We start from the raw sequence: 15,722 nt of genomic DNA, 5'->3' as shown, positions 1-15,722 counted from the left end.
CGAATATATCTATTTTATTGTTCCAAAATAAGTGTATTTCTGTTTCCTTTTATTTTTCCTTGCTTAGCACTTGTTTGATTTGATACACTTTGTTGGTCTTGTCAAATTAAAAACCAATATTATCTATCAACTGTAATGTTTCCTCCTCCTAAGTCTTTTGTTTCATTTTGAGGACTTTTTATTTTTTGGCTTATTGGATTGAATGGTCATTTCATTGATTCTCTAAGATGATGTCAATACTATGACCACAGCTCACATTTTGTCTCTCTCCCACTTCCAATATCCTGCTGAAATGACCCTATCAATGTAACAGGGAAAAATCTAAACAGTTGATGAAATACAAAAAGTGTAGTACTTAACATGCCAAAAATATGTAAGAACTTCAATAATAAATTGGGTATATTACGGTAGAGGGATTCTTTAGGTTGGGGGGGGGTAGGTGGAAAGAAAAGCCCACTAAGCCATAAGGAGAAGGATTCTACTCAGTCTCACCTCACCTCCACTAATATAGGTCAAAGAATGAATCAATTAAAACATGGCATAAATGTTTTCTGAATGAATCTATTTAAGCTGTCAATAGATCACATGACATGAGTTTCTGCAATGAGTAACCTCTGAGAAAATAGGAATAAAAAAATAGCTTTATTAGAAAGGTTTAAAGGTCCAAGCACTATAAAAAATCTGAGAACAAGAAAATAATATCCTGTAGATGAAAAAAAATCATTAAATTAAACTACAATTTCAGCAGAGGTAGTAGGTGTTGCATAACAAAGGAAAATGAACAAAAACATAAATCAGATAGCTACAGGTCTGATATGTTACTACGGTTCTGCCAAAAACACCTCTTTGCTTTTCTGTGGGGCCCCCTGAGCATGGTATTTCCTGCACACTAGGTTATACTTCACCCCTGTCATCAGGCTTGGACATCTGATTTGCTTTGGGGAGTGAAATGTGAGTGGAATTGTCACTTTTGAACCTGAGCTTCCAGAGCATAATGTGAGTCACCATCCATCCACTCTGACCCTCCCTCTCAAGACGGAGATGTCGTCCTTGATGGGGCTGTTCCTTCAGCCCTGGTCCCTTCCCAAAGATAATATGGGGTCTCAGCCTAACTTCGATGCCCAAATAACATGATGAGAAAAAAAATAATCCTTTCTTGTTGTAAGCTCGGAAGTGTTGGGATTGTCCTCTGGTGATGAGGGAGCCCAAGCGCACATTTCGGCCAGCTGCCTAATTATCCTAGAATTCAGAACAAGAGAGAAAGGCAGAAGTTTAGAGATTAAGGGTGCAAGATATGGGATAGCTTTGGGAAATTCAAAGTGCATACAAAAAGAATGCAAAGTATATTGTGATTGGACTAGAAATACATTAAAGATGCAGGTTAATCAGGGCAGAGCTGCATTTTTTACAATATTGAATGCTTCCTTGGAGGAATGTGTCCTCTTACTTTCTTGTCAGGGAATTGGGCGGGTTTGTTCTCCTATAGTTCCTGAACATTTTCCTTTCCCGAAACTAAAAGGAATATTAACTTTAAACATTGATTGTTTTAAGATCCACCAAAATCAATCTGCAATTTGTAAATTTAGATTTAACCTTTTAGCTGAATGCCTTCCAAATTTCCCACGTGAACATTCTCAGACATTGGTGTGATGTTCCGCCCATTGACGAGCGCCTTAAGAATGAAGATTCCTGGGCACGGTTAGCTCAGTTAGTAGAGCACACGACTCTTGATCTCAGAATTGTGAGTTCAAGCACCACATTGGGCATAGAGCCTACTTTAAGAATGAAGATTCCTGGCCTCTCTCCCTGAGATTCTGATTTAGTTGACCCGGGTAGGACCTAGGAATCTACAGTTTTATTTTTATTTTTATTTATTTTCATTGAAGTTTGATTTACCAACATATAATATAACACCCAGTGCTCATCCCGTCAAGTACCCCCCTCAGGGCCCGTCACCCAGTCACCCCATCTCCCCGCCCACCTCCCCTTCCACTACCCCTTGTTCCGTTTCCCAGAGTTAAAAGAGTCTCTCATGTCCTGTCACCCTCGCTAATTTTTCCCACTCATTTTCTCTCCTTTCCCTGATAATCCCTTTCACTATTTTTTATATTCCCCGAATGAATAGACCATATAATGTTTGTCCTTCTCCGACTGACTTATTTCACTCAGCATAATACCCTCCAGGTCCATCCACGTGGAAGCAAATGGTGGGTATTTGTCGTTTCTAATGGCTGAGGAATATTCCATTGTATACACAGACCACAGCTTCTTTATCTATTCATCTTTCGATGGACACCGAGGCTCCTTCCACAGTGTGGCTATTGTGGACATTGCTGCTAGAAACATCGGGGTGCAGGTGTCCCGGCGTTTCACTGCATCTGTATCTTTGGGGTAAATCCCCAACAGTGCAACTGCTGGGTCATAGGGCAGGTCTATTTTTAACTCTTTGAGGAACCTCCACACAGTTTTCCAGAGTGGCTGCACCAGTTCACATTCCCACCAACAGTGTAAGAGGGTTCCCCTGTCTCCACATCCTCTCCAACATTTGTTGTTAATTTTCCCCATTCTCACTGGTGTGAGGTGGGATCTCATTGTGGTTTTGATTTGTATTTCCCTGATGGCCAGTGATGCGGAGCATTTTCTCATGTGCATGTTGGCCACGTCTATGTCTTCCTCTGTGAGATTTCTGTTCATGTCTTTTGCCCATTTCATGATTGGATTGTTTGTTTCTTTGGTGTTGAGTTTAATAAGTTCTTTATAGATCTTGGAAACTAGCCCTTTATCTGATGTGTCATTTGCAAATATCTGCTCCCATTCTGTAGGTTGTCTTTGAGTTTTGGTGACTGTTTCTTTTGCTGTGCAGAAGCTTTTTATCTTGATTAAGTCCCAATAATTCACTTTTGCTTTTGTTTCTCTTGCTTTCATGGATGTAACTTGCAAGAAGTTGCTGTGGCCAAGTTCAAAAAGGGTGTTGCCTGTGTTCTCCTCTAGGATTTTGATGGATTCTTGTCTCATATTTAGATCTTTCATCCGTTTTGAGTTTATCTTTGTGTCTGGTGTAAGAGGGTGGTCCAGTTTCATTCTTCTGCATGTGGATGTCCAATTTTCCCAGCACCATTTATTGAAGAGACTGTCCTTTTTCCAGTGGATAGTCTTTCCTGTTTTGTCCAATACTAGTTGACCATAGAGTTGAGGGCCCATTTTTGGGTTCTCTATTCTGATCCATTGATCTATGTGTCTGTGTTGGTGCCAATACCACACTGTCTTGATCACAGCTTTGTAGTACAACCTGAAATCTGGCATTGTGATGCCCCCAGATACGGTTTTCTTTTTTAAAATTCCCCTGGCTGTTTGGGGTTTTTTCTGATTCCACACAAATCTTAAAATAATTTGTTCTAAGTCTCTGAAGAAAGTCCATGGTATTTTGATAGGGATTGCATTATACGTGTAAATTGCCCTGGGTAACATTGACATTTTCACAATATTAATTCTTCCAATCCATGAGCATGGAATGTTTTTCCATCTCTTTGTGTCTTCCTCAATTTCTTTCAGAACTGTTCTGTAGCTTTTAGGGTATAGATCCTTTACCTCTTTGATTAGGTTTATTCCTAGGTATCTTATGCAGTTGCACCCAAAGCATAAGATACCTAGGAATCTACAGTTTTAATAAAATGTTAGAAAATTTGGATCTTAACTAAATGATTGTCCACACTTAAAAAATTTTTACTTTCAAATGGCTTTCAAATATTTTGGCTGTGGCTTTGTGGTTTTTTTTTTTCTTTTTAATGGAAAACAACAACAACAACTTTAGCTACATTAGAATCAGAATTCCCCTCATCTTCTCATCTTTCAAAATGTCAAACAGCTAAATCACTAAAAAATTAAGCTTTCCAAGGTCAGGGACTCTAATTTCTTGTTTAACTCTGGTCTTCCCTGTTTAAAACATCATGTGGTACAACTCAGTCTTGCTGAACGAGTACCTAATGCTCTGATACATGAAAATTATTATTTTCCAAGATAATTTTAGAAGGCTGTGGCTTGAAACAATTTATCTCCCTACTCTCTTAGTGGTCCTCTGCTCCTAAAAATTCAGAAAATATAATCCCTTCTTTTCTAAATTTAAAAATTCATGCCATGACAACCTTAGAGCCTTGATCTTCCCTGTATAAATAAGTGGATTTTTACTCCCTTCTTCTATTTTTTTTAGATTTTATATATTTATTCATGAGAGAGAGAGAGAGAGAGAGAGAGAGAGAGAGAGAGAGAGAGGCAGAGACACAGGCAGAGGGAGTAGCAGGCTCCATGCAGGGAGCCCCACGTGGGACTCGATCCGGTGTCTCCAGGATCACACCTTGGGCTGAAGGCAGTGCTAAACCACTGAGCCGCCTGGGCTGCCCCTACTCCCTGCGTCTAAGTAAGAAAAGGGAAAGCTCATATAATTAATCATGATTGAAAAATCAGCTCTTTTACTTTCTGTAGTTGTAATATAATAAATGTCGAAGAATCAGTTAAAATAGAAGCCAAGTCATACTACAGTTGTGAAGACAAGAGCTCTGAAACTCTTATTTCTATTATTTGAAAATGTATCACACACCATCATCTTTCAGCTGAGAAGGAAAAAAAAATATAACACTTGATTTAAAACAATAAAAACACCATGTTCCCAACTAACACATCACAGAGAAAGACATGAAAACTTAACCTCAGATACCCATTCAAAACTAATATCCATCATGGACACATACCTCTTTGTTCCCCATCATCTTAATCCTTATCTCACAATCTTATCCATAGTTCAGTTTCCAAATTGAATTTCTGGATTCTTTTCCTCAAGAACAAAAATTGTTAATACGTATTTCAGCTACATCACAAATATGAATAGAATAATACATAGTAAATATATAAGTTCTATGGTATAAGTCATATTTAGTGAACAACAGAGCACTCAGATAATAAATAAACTTTACTCCCAAATAATTCACTATCATTTTTTTCTGTGGATTTTTTTACATAATTGAGATCATACTGTATATATAACTTCATGTCCTGCTGTTTACTGGATAGCTTAAGAATAACTCATATTAATAAAGAAATAAACATAATTTGAGGAATAATAAATATGCTGATTGAAATTAAAGTGAATGTTTTGAGGTTATATTTCTTATCCATATATTATTTAAAATTCAAATATCAAGGGCAATTGCTTTTTGAAGCTACTCTTGGTTTATAGTGATTAAAACAAACAGTGTTTGCCTACTATTGCTATAAAATGTGGTACAACCACATACTCAGGAGTTTGCAGTGAGCATTGACAGGCTTAAACTCAGAACTGATAAACTGTCATTTCTGTCCACATCCATAATGAAAACAGGCAGCATGGTTAAGTTCAACATCAACTGGTAGAAAGGAGACTTCCCCACAGAGGCTGGGATGGGGAGAGAAAGAGAGAGTATTTTCTGAACAATAGTCTTATCTCTACAAGTGGCAAATGTGGCACATTTATCCTGGTATTCGTTTTGACAGGAGCATGCTCTGGGTTCACGCAAAAAAAATGGCTTAAAATTATTAGTCAATAAATTTAAAAGAAGAAGTACTAAACAGTCCTAATTTATAATACTTGAAATTATTTGATTTGCCAGAAAGATTCTGCTGCATTCCTAGCATCCTGCGGAAGACATGTGGTGCAGATTTTATGAAAATGATAATGCATGAGATATTACAGTGTGTCTGCAGAATTGAAGGTTAATAACAGTTACACATATTCTTACAGTCCAGATCTCTCCATGCTCTGATGGGGGTGGGAGGGGGGGCGTCACTGTGCTGGAAATCAGGCTCTGCTTTGATACGATGCTGAGTAGAGGGAACTGCATCTGAGAAGAAAACTGGAAGTGTCAGGAAATTTCTAGGAAAACTAATGTTCTTTTACGGGTAAGGTTTATGGTTGTGAAAATGAGGTGGACTAGGATGAGCTGATCTAGGGTGGTGGATGGGGTAAGCTGAAGAATATTCCCCAATTATATTTAGATCCTTATCCCTGGAACCTGTGGCGGATATCTTATTTGGCAAAAGGACTTTAGAGATATGATTAAATTAAGGCTTTTTGGATGAGAAGATTGTCCTGTATTATCTGGGTGTGCCCCAAATGTAATTCCAAGTGTCCTTATGAAACGGAAGCAGAAGTGGACATATAATTACTTACTACAGAAGAGGAGACAATGGGATGATGGAAGGTGGGGACTGAAGCAATGCATCTTGCAGATAGAAGAAGGTCAGCCAAGGAATGCAGGCGCCCCCCCAGAAGCTGCGAAAGGCAGAAGACAGACTCTCCCCTAGAAGCTCTGGAGGGCATGTAGCCCTGCCAATACCTTGATTTCAGCCCAGTGAAACCCATTTTGAACTCAGAACTCTTAAGAGAATACATTTATGTTGTTTTAAGCCACCAAACTAGTATAGATGGTACCACAGAAAGTTTCTAAGCTCCTAAATTGACCTGTGGACTGGAGTACTCTGTTCTGGAAAAAAAAAAATCACAGAATTCTGCACAATGGGCAATATCCAATGAAATGAATTCCTGTTGGAATGAAATGTTTCTGAACTAAATGAGATAAAACTAAAGGAAATAAGGTCGTACTCACTTGAGGAAGTTGTTTGTGTGAGGAATGGAGGCCTCCAGCTTCTCATGGGTTGAACTGTGTCCACCAAAAGGATGTTGAAAATGTTGAAGTCCTAACCCTCAGGACTTGTGAATAGGATTGAACTTGGATAGAGGGTGATTGCAGATGATCAGGCTGAGATGAGGTCACGAAGGTGGGTCCTCATAAGAGGGGGGAATTTGGACACAGAGACAGACGTGCACATGGAGTGATGCCTGTGAAGGTGGAGGCAGACTGTGGTGGTGCCACAGAAGCCAAGGAATACCAAAGCTCGCCAGCAAAGCACCGGAAGCAAGGAGAGAGGCAGGCAGACAACAGATTCTCCCTCATGGCCCTTAGAAAGAATCAACTGTGCTGACCCTTTGAGCTGGGATTTCCAGCTTCAGAACCTGGCCTGGACGCCCAGTTTGTGGCGTGGTCTCGGCACCCCCCAGGAAGGAACACACGGAGAGCAGTGAGGGTTTGTCCATCACAGCTTTGTTCCAAACGGTATCATAGGCAGCTACGCTCTCAGGTCCTCGTATTAATTAGTCCTAGAGCCTAATGCCAAGACTTCCCTTTGGAATTAATTTTAATCGAGTTTTGTTCTGTTTGGATTTTTGTTTATATTTAAAATTTAAATGCATGAATTCCAAAGTCGCTAATTCTATGTTTAATTTGGCAAGCTGCCTTTGAACACATCTCTTTCTCTGTCTTTAGGTTTCTCTGTCTCTGTCTTGTCTTTCTTCCTGTGATTCCCCACCCCCTCCATTCTCTCTCTGTCTCTCTAGGAGAATTATCACAAGAAAGTAATGGTGGAATGTAGCAGAGATAAGGTTGCTTTTCACAACCCTTGACTGGTTCTGGGCTATAAGTGAAGCTTCACTTAGAGCACAGCCCATTGGATAATCAGGTCACAAAAGGTAAGTCATAGAGTTAGAAAGCTCTCCGTTCCTTCTCTCCATTTCCCATCCATCTATATGTTGCCTCAAAGCCAGAACTAGAATATCTGTATCTTCTATGAGGGGCTGAGTGGGCTCCTTTGGCTTGTGTTGAACCTGCTAGCCTGTTGAGACTTATTTCCAGGCTGGAATACAGCCAAGTGCACTGGGGCTAAGGCTATGCATCCTCAAGGATCGATATTAGGGAGTCCTAGGGCTTGAGCCTCCTTCCTTGCATCTATTTGTTCATGGATCTCTTCCTTCACAGAGGACCACCCTCCCAGGCCAAGGTTTGGAGGTTGGAGGCTGCCCTGTGGGAACCTTCTGAGGCTAAGGTGCCTTGCTAACACATCTGATTAAGTTTCTCTTTCTCTGTCTTTAGGTTTCTTTGTTTCTGTCTGAGAGGGTGGTGCTCAGAGCAGTTGCTCCCAGTGCTCCCAGTGCTCCCAGTGCTATGGGCATAAGGGTCGGGGCCTGTGTGACCCATGAGGGACAGCAAAGAAGGCTGCCACCAGGGCCGGTGTTTGTCTTAGTCTTACTCTTAGGGAGTTGATTTCTGAGGCAGGAATTGGCAAGGCGGTGCTGGTCAAGTGGAGGTAGGCCAGTGAGAGGAGGAGAGATGCTTATTAGTTTGGATTCTCTGAAAGGTGTAAAGCAGTTTTACTCACACCTACTACTGAGAAATGACATTCTTGGGAAGGTGTAAAGAAGTTGATGGGATTTAGAGCGGACAAAGGTTCCTGTCATCTTGTTCATGCTACCATTGTTCAGGAGTCGAATAAACTCAGTAGCTAACGGTTTTAAGAGTTTACTATGTGCCACATACTGTTCTCTGTATTTTTCCCGAAATAATTCACTTAACCCTCTTATAAGAACTTCTTAGGCAGGTATTATAACTATTTTTATAGGTGAGAAAACCGAGTGAAAGAGGGCTTGAGCCATCCCTGAGCCAGCAAATCAGAGGCGAGAGGAGCTTAACAAGTTAGCAAATAAGAAAATGGTTTTAACATGGGTTTTGAGTGCTGGTAACTTGTTTATGACTGTGACGAATCACTTAAAAAAGGGATGCAGAGCAACAATATCCCTGTAAAACTGAAAACATATTGCCTGCACCTTCCTTCAGAATCTGGAATGTTCCTGGAACTGGTCTGTGTGTGGTGTGTGTGTGTGGTGTGTGAGTGTGTATGCACACATGCATGTGTGTGCATGTTATTTGTTTAAATCTATTAACAGTTGACATGATGACAACAGTTAGTTTTGCCATTATAAATATATATTTTCTTTTTGGACTGAAACTCCTTCTCTGGAACGTATTTATTTGCTTACTTAATTAATTCCACACTTAGTGATCAAATGCCTACCGTGTGCAGACCTTGTGCTCTGAAGACACATTCTTTGCCATCACAACCTTTATTGTACAGCTCTATTTTGACTGTACCTGCCATATTATGAAAAATTCAACATTTATGCCAGAGAAAAAATAAGAAAGAAAGGCAAGGATGAAGGAGAAATGCAGTTCTGTAGGGAGCCACCCCAAGGCCCCAGAAATCAGGGCAGAGGCTGCGCCAAGCCCATTGCTTATCTCAGCTGTCTTTCTCTGGTTTCTTTCTCTTTCTTAAGTTGGATGAACAGATGCAACTAGCACCCAGTTAGGCCAGCCAAAGGGATTCCCTAAAAGCTCCATGCTTGGGGAGTGGAGGTTGGGCATCTACTGGGCTCGAAAGGTCTCTGGCTTATCTAGGCAGCTGCTAGAGCCCTGTCCCTGTTTTTATCACAGACTTTATCCTAAGCTGTAGCCATTTGCTCGTATGAATGCAGATGTGAGGCTTTTTATTTTTTTTTCTCTCCAACCACCGCTGAAATACAATTAAAAGGTCAACCAAGGATCCTGAACAAATTGTGCAGGGGTTGAGGGGACAGGAAGCAGAGGGAGTGCTCTATTTGAGGATTAGCTTGTTTACAACAGAGTTAAAAAACATTTTGTTTCAAGCAGAGTTGTATGCATTTGTCAATAAAACCAGGCTTGGAAAGGGCAAAAATCAGCTTGTTTGTCACAGAGTCCCCGTATGCTTAAGGATCCGGCCCCAGATGAGGAGCTTGCAAATGTTGATACTCATCCTACTCGCACTCATGCCCTGGCCAGTCACTGAAGGGAATTGTGTGATGCTTTGTCCTGGGGACCTGGGACAAGGTCTTGAGCGTGAGTATTTGTGCCAGGATACACTAGTAAGGGAGTGAAAAAATGAGATTAGGTAGGGCAGGACCTCAGTGTAGGATGTAGGATGTGTTAGTAAGTAGGTTACTAACCTACTTGATAGTTGGGGCTCAGTCTAGCTGGGACCTCTGGGAATGGTGTAGAATGGGCCTCCAGGTTGTCCCACCCAAAAACCAATGACACTGACATATATACGTATCAACTCCCTTTGTCACTGGCTCGGGGCTGTTCCCAGGGGTTCAGAATCCCCTGGACTTCTAGCCATGGACTCTTTTGCATGCAAAAGAGGCCTTGCAACAGAAAAATACAGTGCTTGCCAATAGTGTGGGCAGAGGGTCTATAGGAAGACTACCAACCTTGTTGCCATGAGCTCTAATCATGATAGGAAAGGAAAAGAAGTATCCAGTTATATCATTGGACCCCAGACCATATCATCTTGTCAGAGTTACAAGGACCTTGACCCAGGAATGGGCCATAGTTTATCCTCTGAGGATGACTAATGGACAAGGAACAGTAAGGAAAAGCAGGATGCCCTGGGGGTGTGGCTCCAGGACTGGAAGTTTGAATCAGGTTTCCTGAAAAGCAGGGACTATACAACATCTGTGTCAGAAGTTAGAACAAGCAGCCCATGGGCTGCGTCTTCCTCAAGTTAGGTTTTGTTTTAACACAGTATCTGTGTTTGTGTTTTGCCAAGAGTATCTGTGTTTGTGTTACATAAATAGCTTGCCAAACTATACGAATCCAGAGAGCTCATATAAAAATCAAGATTTCTAGCAGCCATTTAAAAAAAAAAAAGTAGATTGTAGCTTCCTTTGGTTACAATCTCAATTACCACCTGAACTGTTGTTTCTGGGTCATGGAGATGAACAGTGGGTTGCATTTACCAGAGAACTTATGCTTTTGCTTTTCTTATATCCTGCTTTACTCATGTGCATTTCCTACCTGGCTGCTATAGGCATTTGAGTGGGTAGCTTCTTATTTTTATAATCTGGTCCCTCTAACACCATACCCTAAGGTCTGCTAGTGGACAACTGGTTTCCAAGGATTTTACTGGTCATCTATGTTCCCATTCCTAGAGTCAGGAAGGTATTCAAACTCTTGACTCTCCTATTTAAGACCTTTAGGAACTTTCTGTGGTCTTAATCCAAACCCCCCCTGACCTTCATCCCCCTGCTTTCGTGCCTATGACACATTTTCCAGGCACATTGACTGAATCGTGTTGACCAGACTGCTTCACAAGAGTTAGGTTTTCCTGTCCTGAACCAAATTACTCATTTTTTCATCCAAACATGATTGTTCTTTCTTATAAATGGCAAATGAAGACACAAAATACCCATTCTCACTCACTGTTTTTGTCACAGAGCTCATCCAATATATCAGCAAATTCTTAGAGCATTACCTTCAAATTTTACCTTAGTTTCCCATGCTATATTCTGGGTCACCTCTAAAGCTACCATTGTGGCATAGGCCACCATCACTTCTCTTTTTGATTATGCTGATGATCTCCTGATGGGGCTCTCAGCATCCACCATTGATCCCCAACGGTCTATGCTCAACACAGCAGCCAGTGTGGTTATTCTGAGACTTAGCTCACATCATGTCATCGTTTGCTCGAAGCCCTCCTCCCATTTCCTCTTGGACCTCACCTTTTACTGCCTTCCACCCCACTACCTCTGATCTGCCTTTTTCAGCTGCACTCACTTCCTTAACTTTTCCCTGAAAACCCCAGATGTGCTCATTCCTCAGGACCCGTGCACTTGCTCTTTCCTCTGGCTGGGATGCTATTTCCCTGTATACCTGCAAAACTTACAATCTTGTCTCCTTTAGGATATAAATCAAATGTCATCTGAGTGAGGCCTTCTCTAACCACCCTATTTAAAATTGTGACCCACTCTTCAAACCCTAGAAATCCTTATTTTTATTTTTCTCCAGCTCTTATCACCATCTGACAATATTTTACTTATTTACTCCCTTCCTGTCCCCTGTAGGACTTTTGTCTGTTCTGTTCACTGATTTATCTATATTCCTTAGAATAGGACTTGACCCTGAGTAGCTGCTCAATCATGTTGGGTGAATCAATCAATGCCTTTCCTTGCCTGATTCTTCCTTCCCTGGACAGGAAATTTCCTTTCAAAATCTAACTAAGTCTAACCCATTTTCGGAACATCTCCATGTCCTCCAAGTAGTCGTTCTGATTATTCTTGTCCAGCCTGACTATTACGTTTCCTGAGCTAAAGTTATAGATGAAAAATACCATTATAAATGATCACATTTATTCAGAAAATTGAGAAGGAGATTGTGTGGTATTCATGACAACCTCAGCAAGTATTTGGAGGCAGAGGGAGTGACTGAAAAACAAAAAACAAAAACAAATATGTGTTGTAGTACCATCTGCGCTGTAAAGCTGTTATCTCTGAACTTGCTGAGCTGCTCCCCCAGACTCTAGCAGACTGGAGTTAACACACTCATGAATTCTCTCATTAACCAGGGCAGACAAAGATGCAGGAGAAGAGATGAGATGACCACAGATTTTAGTGTATTGGTTACTTGTTACCATAGAGCAAACCACCACGCACTTAGTGGCTTAAAATAATGTGTTTATTATTGATGACATATCTACGAATGAGCATTTCTGTTGTTCTGCATTGGGTTCCCCTGATGTTTGTTGGGTTTTCTTAGGAGGCAGAAGATTAGCTGGTCCAGGATGCCTTCATGCTCATTTCTTGTGGTTAGCCATCTGTTGGGTGGAGCGTGGGGACAATTGGGTCACATACCTGTTGCTTGCCAGCGTGCTGGTCTCAGAGAGTGCATGGAAACACAACATTTGTTGAGGGAGAGGAAGCTTACAGTTGTATAGTACTATCATATATACTGCTTTTAACAGTTTGCATTTTAGTATTTCAATTCTCATAGAAAAGCTGGGGACAAAAGATTAACCGTAAGGTCAGCATCTTGGCGTCTATATAGATGTATTAACTGAAACCTTCAAACATAGAACAAAAAAGCTTTAGGGGACAAGATCCTGCTTTGCTTAGGAAGAGCATGGAATGCCTTGAGTCCCATGTAGCATAAGCAAAGCCCTTCAAGCTCAAGGAGAGGAAACATGAGCATCAAAAGGAGTGTGCTCCCTCCAGCAGTCAGAACCCTCAGGGGTCCTCAGATTCTCTAAGCTTCGGGCTTGGAGTAAAGAAAAGGCTGCACCTTGTTCCTTGTGCAATGAGGCCAAAGGGAAAGATTGGAATAAGTGTAAAAGAAGAAATGGGACTGCTGATGAATCTGAGGACTTTTTGGAATGAGGAAATTCAGTGCAGGTCAGCTGAATGGTGGAGAAAGTAAGGCTGAGACCCAGTGTGTTCAGAACCTTCTGGTTTTCGAGTTATTTGGTCTTGCTATGTGAAGGTGTTGATGAAACACTGCTTATTCTACAGGGTTTGGTCTCATACCCCAGATTGCTAAATGGGGCTAAATCCTAGGGTAGTAGAGTAAGATTCTCATAGGACAAGTTTGAGAGTCTATTTTATCCTCTCCTTACTTTAATATTTTACCAAATTGCTTGATATCAGCCATGTTGTGATTTAATTTTCTCCAAAATTAGCATGTTTCACTTTGTTTTCTTTACTTACTATTTTGGAGACAGCCTGGTTAAAACCTTCCCACTCATGGAATTGTTAGTCAAAATATTTTAGGAGGAAGCTCAAACATTCATTGTTTGCCTTATTAATAATTAATTCAGGCAGATGGAGAAGAATACAATGTGTGCGCTCCCCTTAGTATTACTTGTTATCTGTCCTTATCTTCATCTTCACACCAGGCCTCAGGTAATTCCCCCCCCCCCCCCAAAGGCCATGGGATCATGCACAAGAGTAATCTTAGCTGCATTTCACAGGAATAAGGATGAGGTTAAAATATCTTGCTAATACTCACACAGAGAAGAGGAATGGAGTCAGAGGGAGAGCTGAGGTTATTTGGGCAAGACTAGTATGGCTCCCCAAGTACAGTGGAAGGACAAGCATAAGGCTTCAGAGCTTCCTTGTGCAAAACACTGAGAAAGCTTATCTACTCTAAACCCTAACCAGCTCTCTGGAAACTTGGAGAAATTATGGGTTACCTTTGTAGTTACTCCATGACACGAACTGAATTATTATGTTCAGGGCCGACGCCATGTTTGCACACACATGGGAGAAAGGCTGGTACATAGGCTGATTCCTTGTAGAACTGAATGCATGACTAAATTAAAGCAAAGGGTTCAAGGGATTCCATAGGCAGGGGACTCAAAAACAGGTGGAAAATGTTTGTTGGGGTCCACAGAAAACCCATTCCAGGCCCACCTCCTAGCGGGAGGAGTCTCTGAGCAGACAACCAGGCCCACCTAGGAACTAACTAGAACCAGTTAGATCTGGAACTCAAAATTGTTATTGTGACATTAAACAGGCTGCGGTAGACTACGAGTGCCCCTCAGTGCAGAGATCTGCACCAAAGTGAGGCAGATCTTGGAGCCCCTTTTCAGATTATGTCCCCAGTTGGCCACGGTCCCAACGGTTGGGTTTCCTTTCTGCAGGATGAATTCTATGATCAAGACTCTCTTTAGATTCTGAGGGAGGAGAGAATCAGCACCCCCTGCTTTGCTACAGCTCTTACCTTAGGAGCTCTCTGTTGATTCCTCATCCTGACTTGGAATACATAGAGATTTCTTTGCACTGCTCTAGATTTTAAACTTTCACTCCTTCCCCAATAATCCTGCCCTAAATATTTAATCTGGATATTTGGCAAAATCACTACCTCCCAGCTGTGGACCATTGCCTGTAAAAGGGACACACTGGGGCTTTGGGCTTGGGTCTCACAAAGGGCAGAAAAACATGAAGATTAGAGCAAGATAATGAGCAGCAGACCCATCATTCTCACCCTCGAGGAAGTGAATGCTTCGGCCTGAACTCTCAGGCTCTGCTTCTCCACTGCTCCATCTACTCTTTGTGTGGACACCTGGGAGGTTCCTAAAGCTCCCTTTTCTGGGACCTCCTGTATCTCCCTATTATGCAAATCATAGAGTCGAAAGCAAGGCATACACTCCCAAGACGACTTGGAATGTAAGCTTCTCTATTATCAGCTAATATTGATTTCAAAGTCAAAGCTATTTTTCTTGCCTCAGCTCAGCTCTGCTGCAGTGACCCCCCCCCCAAGTTTGCTTACTCCTGAATGGATCCTTAAGGCATCTGCCCCCTGTCATTGTTCATGTTATTCTCACTTCTTGAAAGGTGCTCCCTGGTGCCTGTCTTGGAACTGCCCTTTCTTCAGAGACCACCTTTCACTATAAAACGTTCTTTTATGCTTCCCAGGAGAATATAAACTTAATGTCTTTCATATTCATAAATCTCTACAATAGCCTTTGTTATGCCCCTTCTTATGGTTTGCTTTTTACTCTAGTGAGTCTTCCCCACTAGATTAGGAGCTGCTGGAGGGCAGACGAGACTTAATTTTGCATTCTGTGTGCAAACGTGGCGTCGGCCCTGAACATAATAATTCTGTTCGTGTCGTGGAGTAGGAACAGCAGCCTATTGCCAGACCTTCTCAAGCGGCTTCCTGGGCCGACACGGGGCAGGGCGGGGGTGGGGGGGGGTGGGAAAGCAACATAATGGACTTTAGATTCAGACGAGGTGCAACGCCGGTGCAATCACTTACTGCTTTCGCGTGACTTATCTCTTAGAACCTTCAATTGCTTCCCATGGAAAGCAAGATTATAAATCCGTAGTGAGAGAATGCCAGGATCTAAATGTCTGAATACTTAATCACTGTCCTGACACTTCCCCCACTGCGGGGGGCAGGATGTATGTACGGGGAAATGCCAGAGGCACTCTTGATTTCCAGCAGGAGCTCTAATTCCCAATACCGCGTGGCTCCTACTTTCATGACTTGATTGGCCCTCATGTGGATAAACAG

The 15,722-nt window shown here is 41.7% G+C and overlaps 1 protein-coding gene across 1 annotated transcript in view; it reads right to left on the bottom strand.

The window, feature by feature from the left end:
- LOC129509409 (uncharacterized) overlaps positions 1-13,951 on the bottom strand; it is a 39,589-nt gene extending 25,638 nt beyond the window's left edge. The window contains exons 1-2 of the mRNA XM_055324858.1: positions 13,897-13,951; positions 8,935-9,011 (exon numbers count right to left, since the gene is read on the bottom strand). Coding sequence (XP_055180833.1) covers positions 8,935-9,011; positions 13,897-13,951 — 132 coding nt within the window. The remainder of the gene's footprint in view (positions 1-8,934; positions 9,012-13,896) is intronic.
- Positions 13,952-15,722: the final 1,771 nt, after the last annotated feature.

The sequence above is a fragment of the Nyctereutes procyonoides genome, unplaced genomic scaffold (assembly GCF_905146905.1).
Source record: "Nyctereutes procyonoides isolate TBG_1078 unplaced genomic scaffold, NYPRO_anot_genome, whole genome shotgun sequence".
Taxonomy (NCBI): domain Eukaryota; kingdom Metazoa; phylum Chordata; class Mammalia; order Carnivora; family Canidae; genus Nyctereutes; species Nyctereutes procyonoides.
This window is presented reverse-complemented; position numbering and strand designations above follow the sequence as displayed.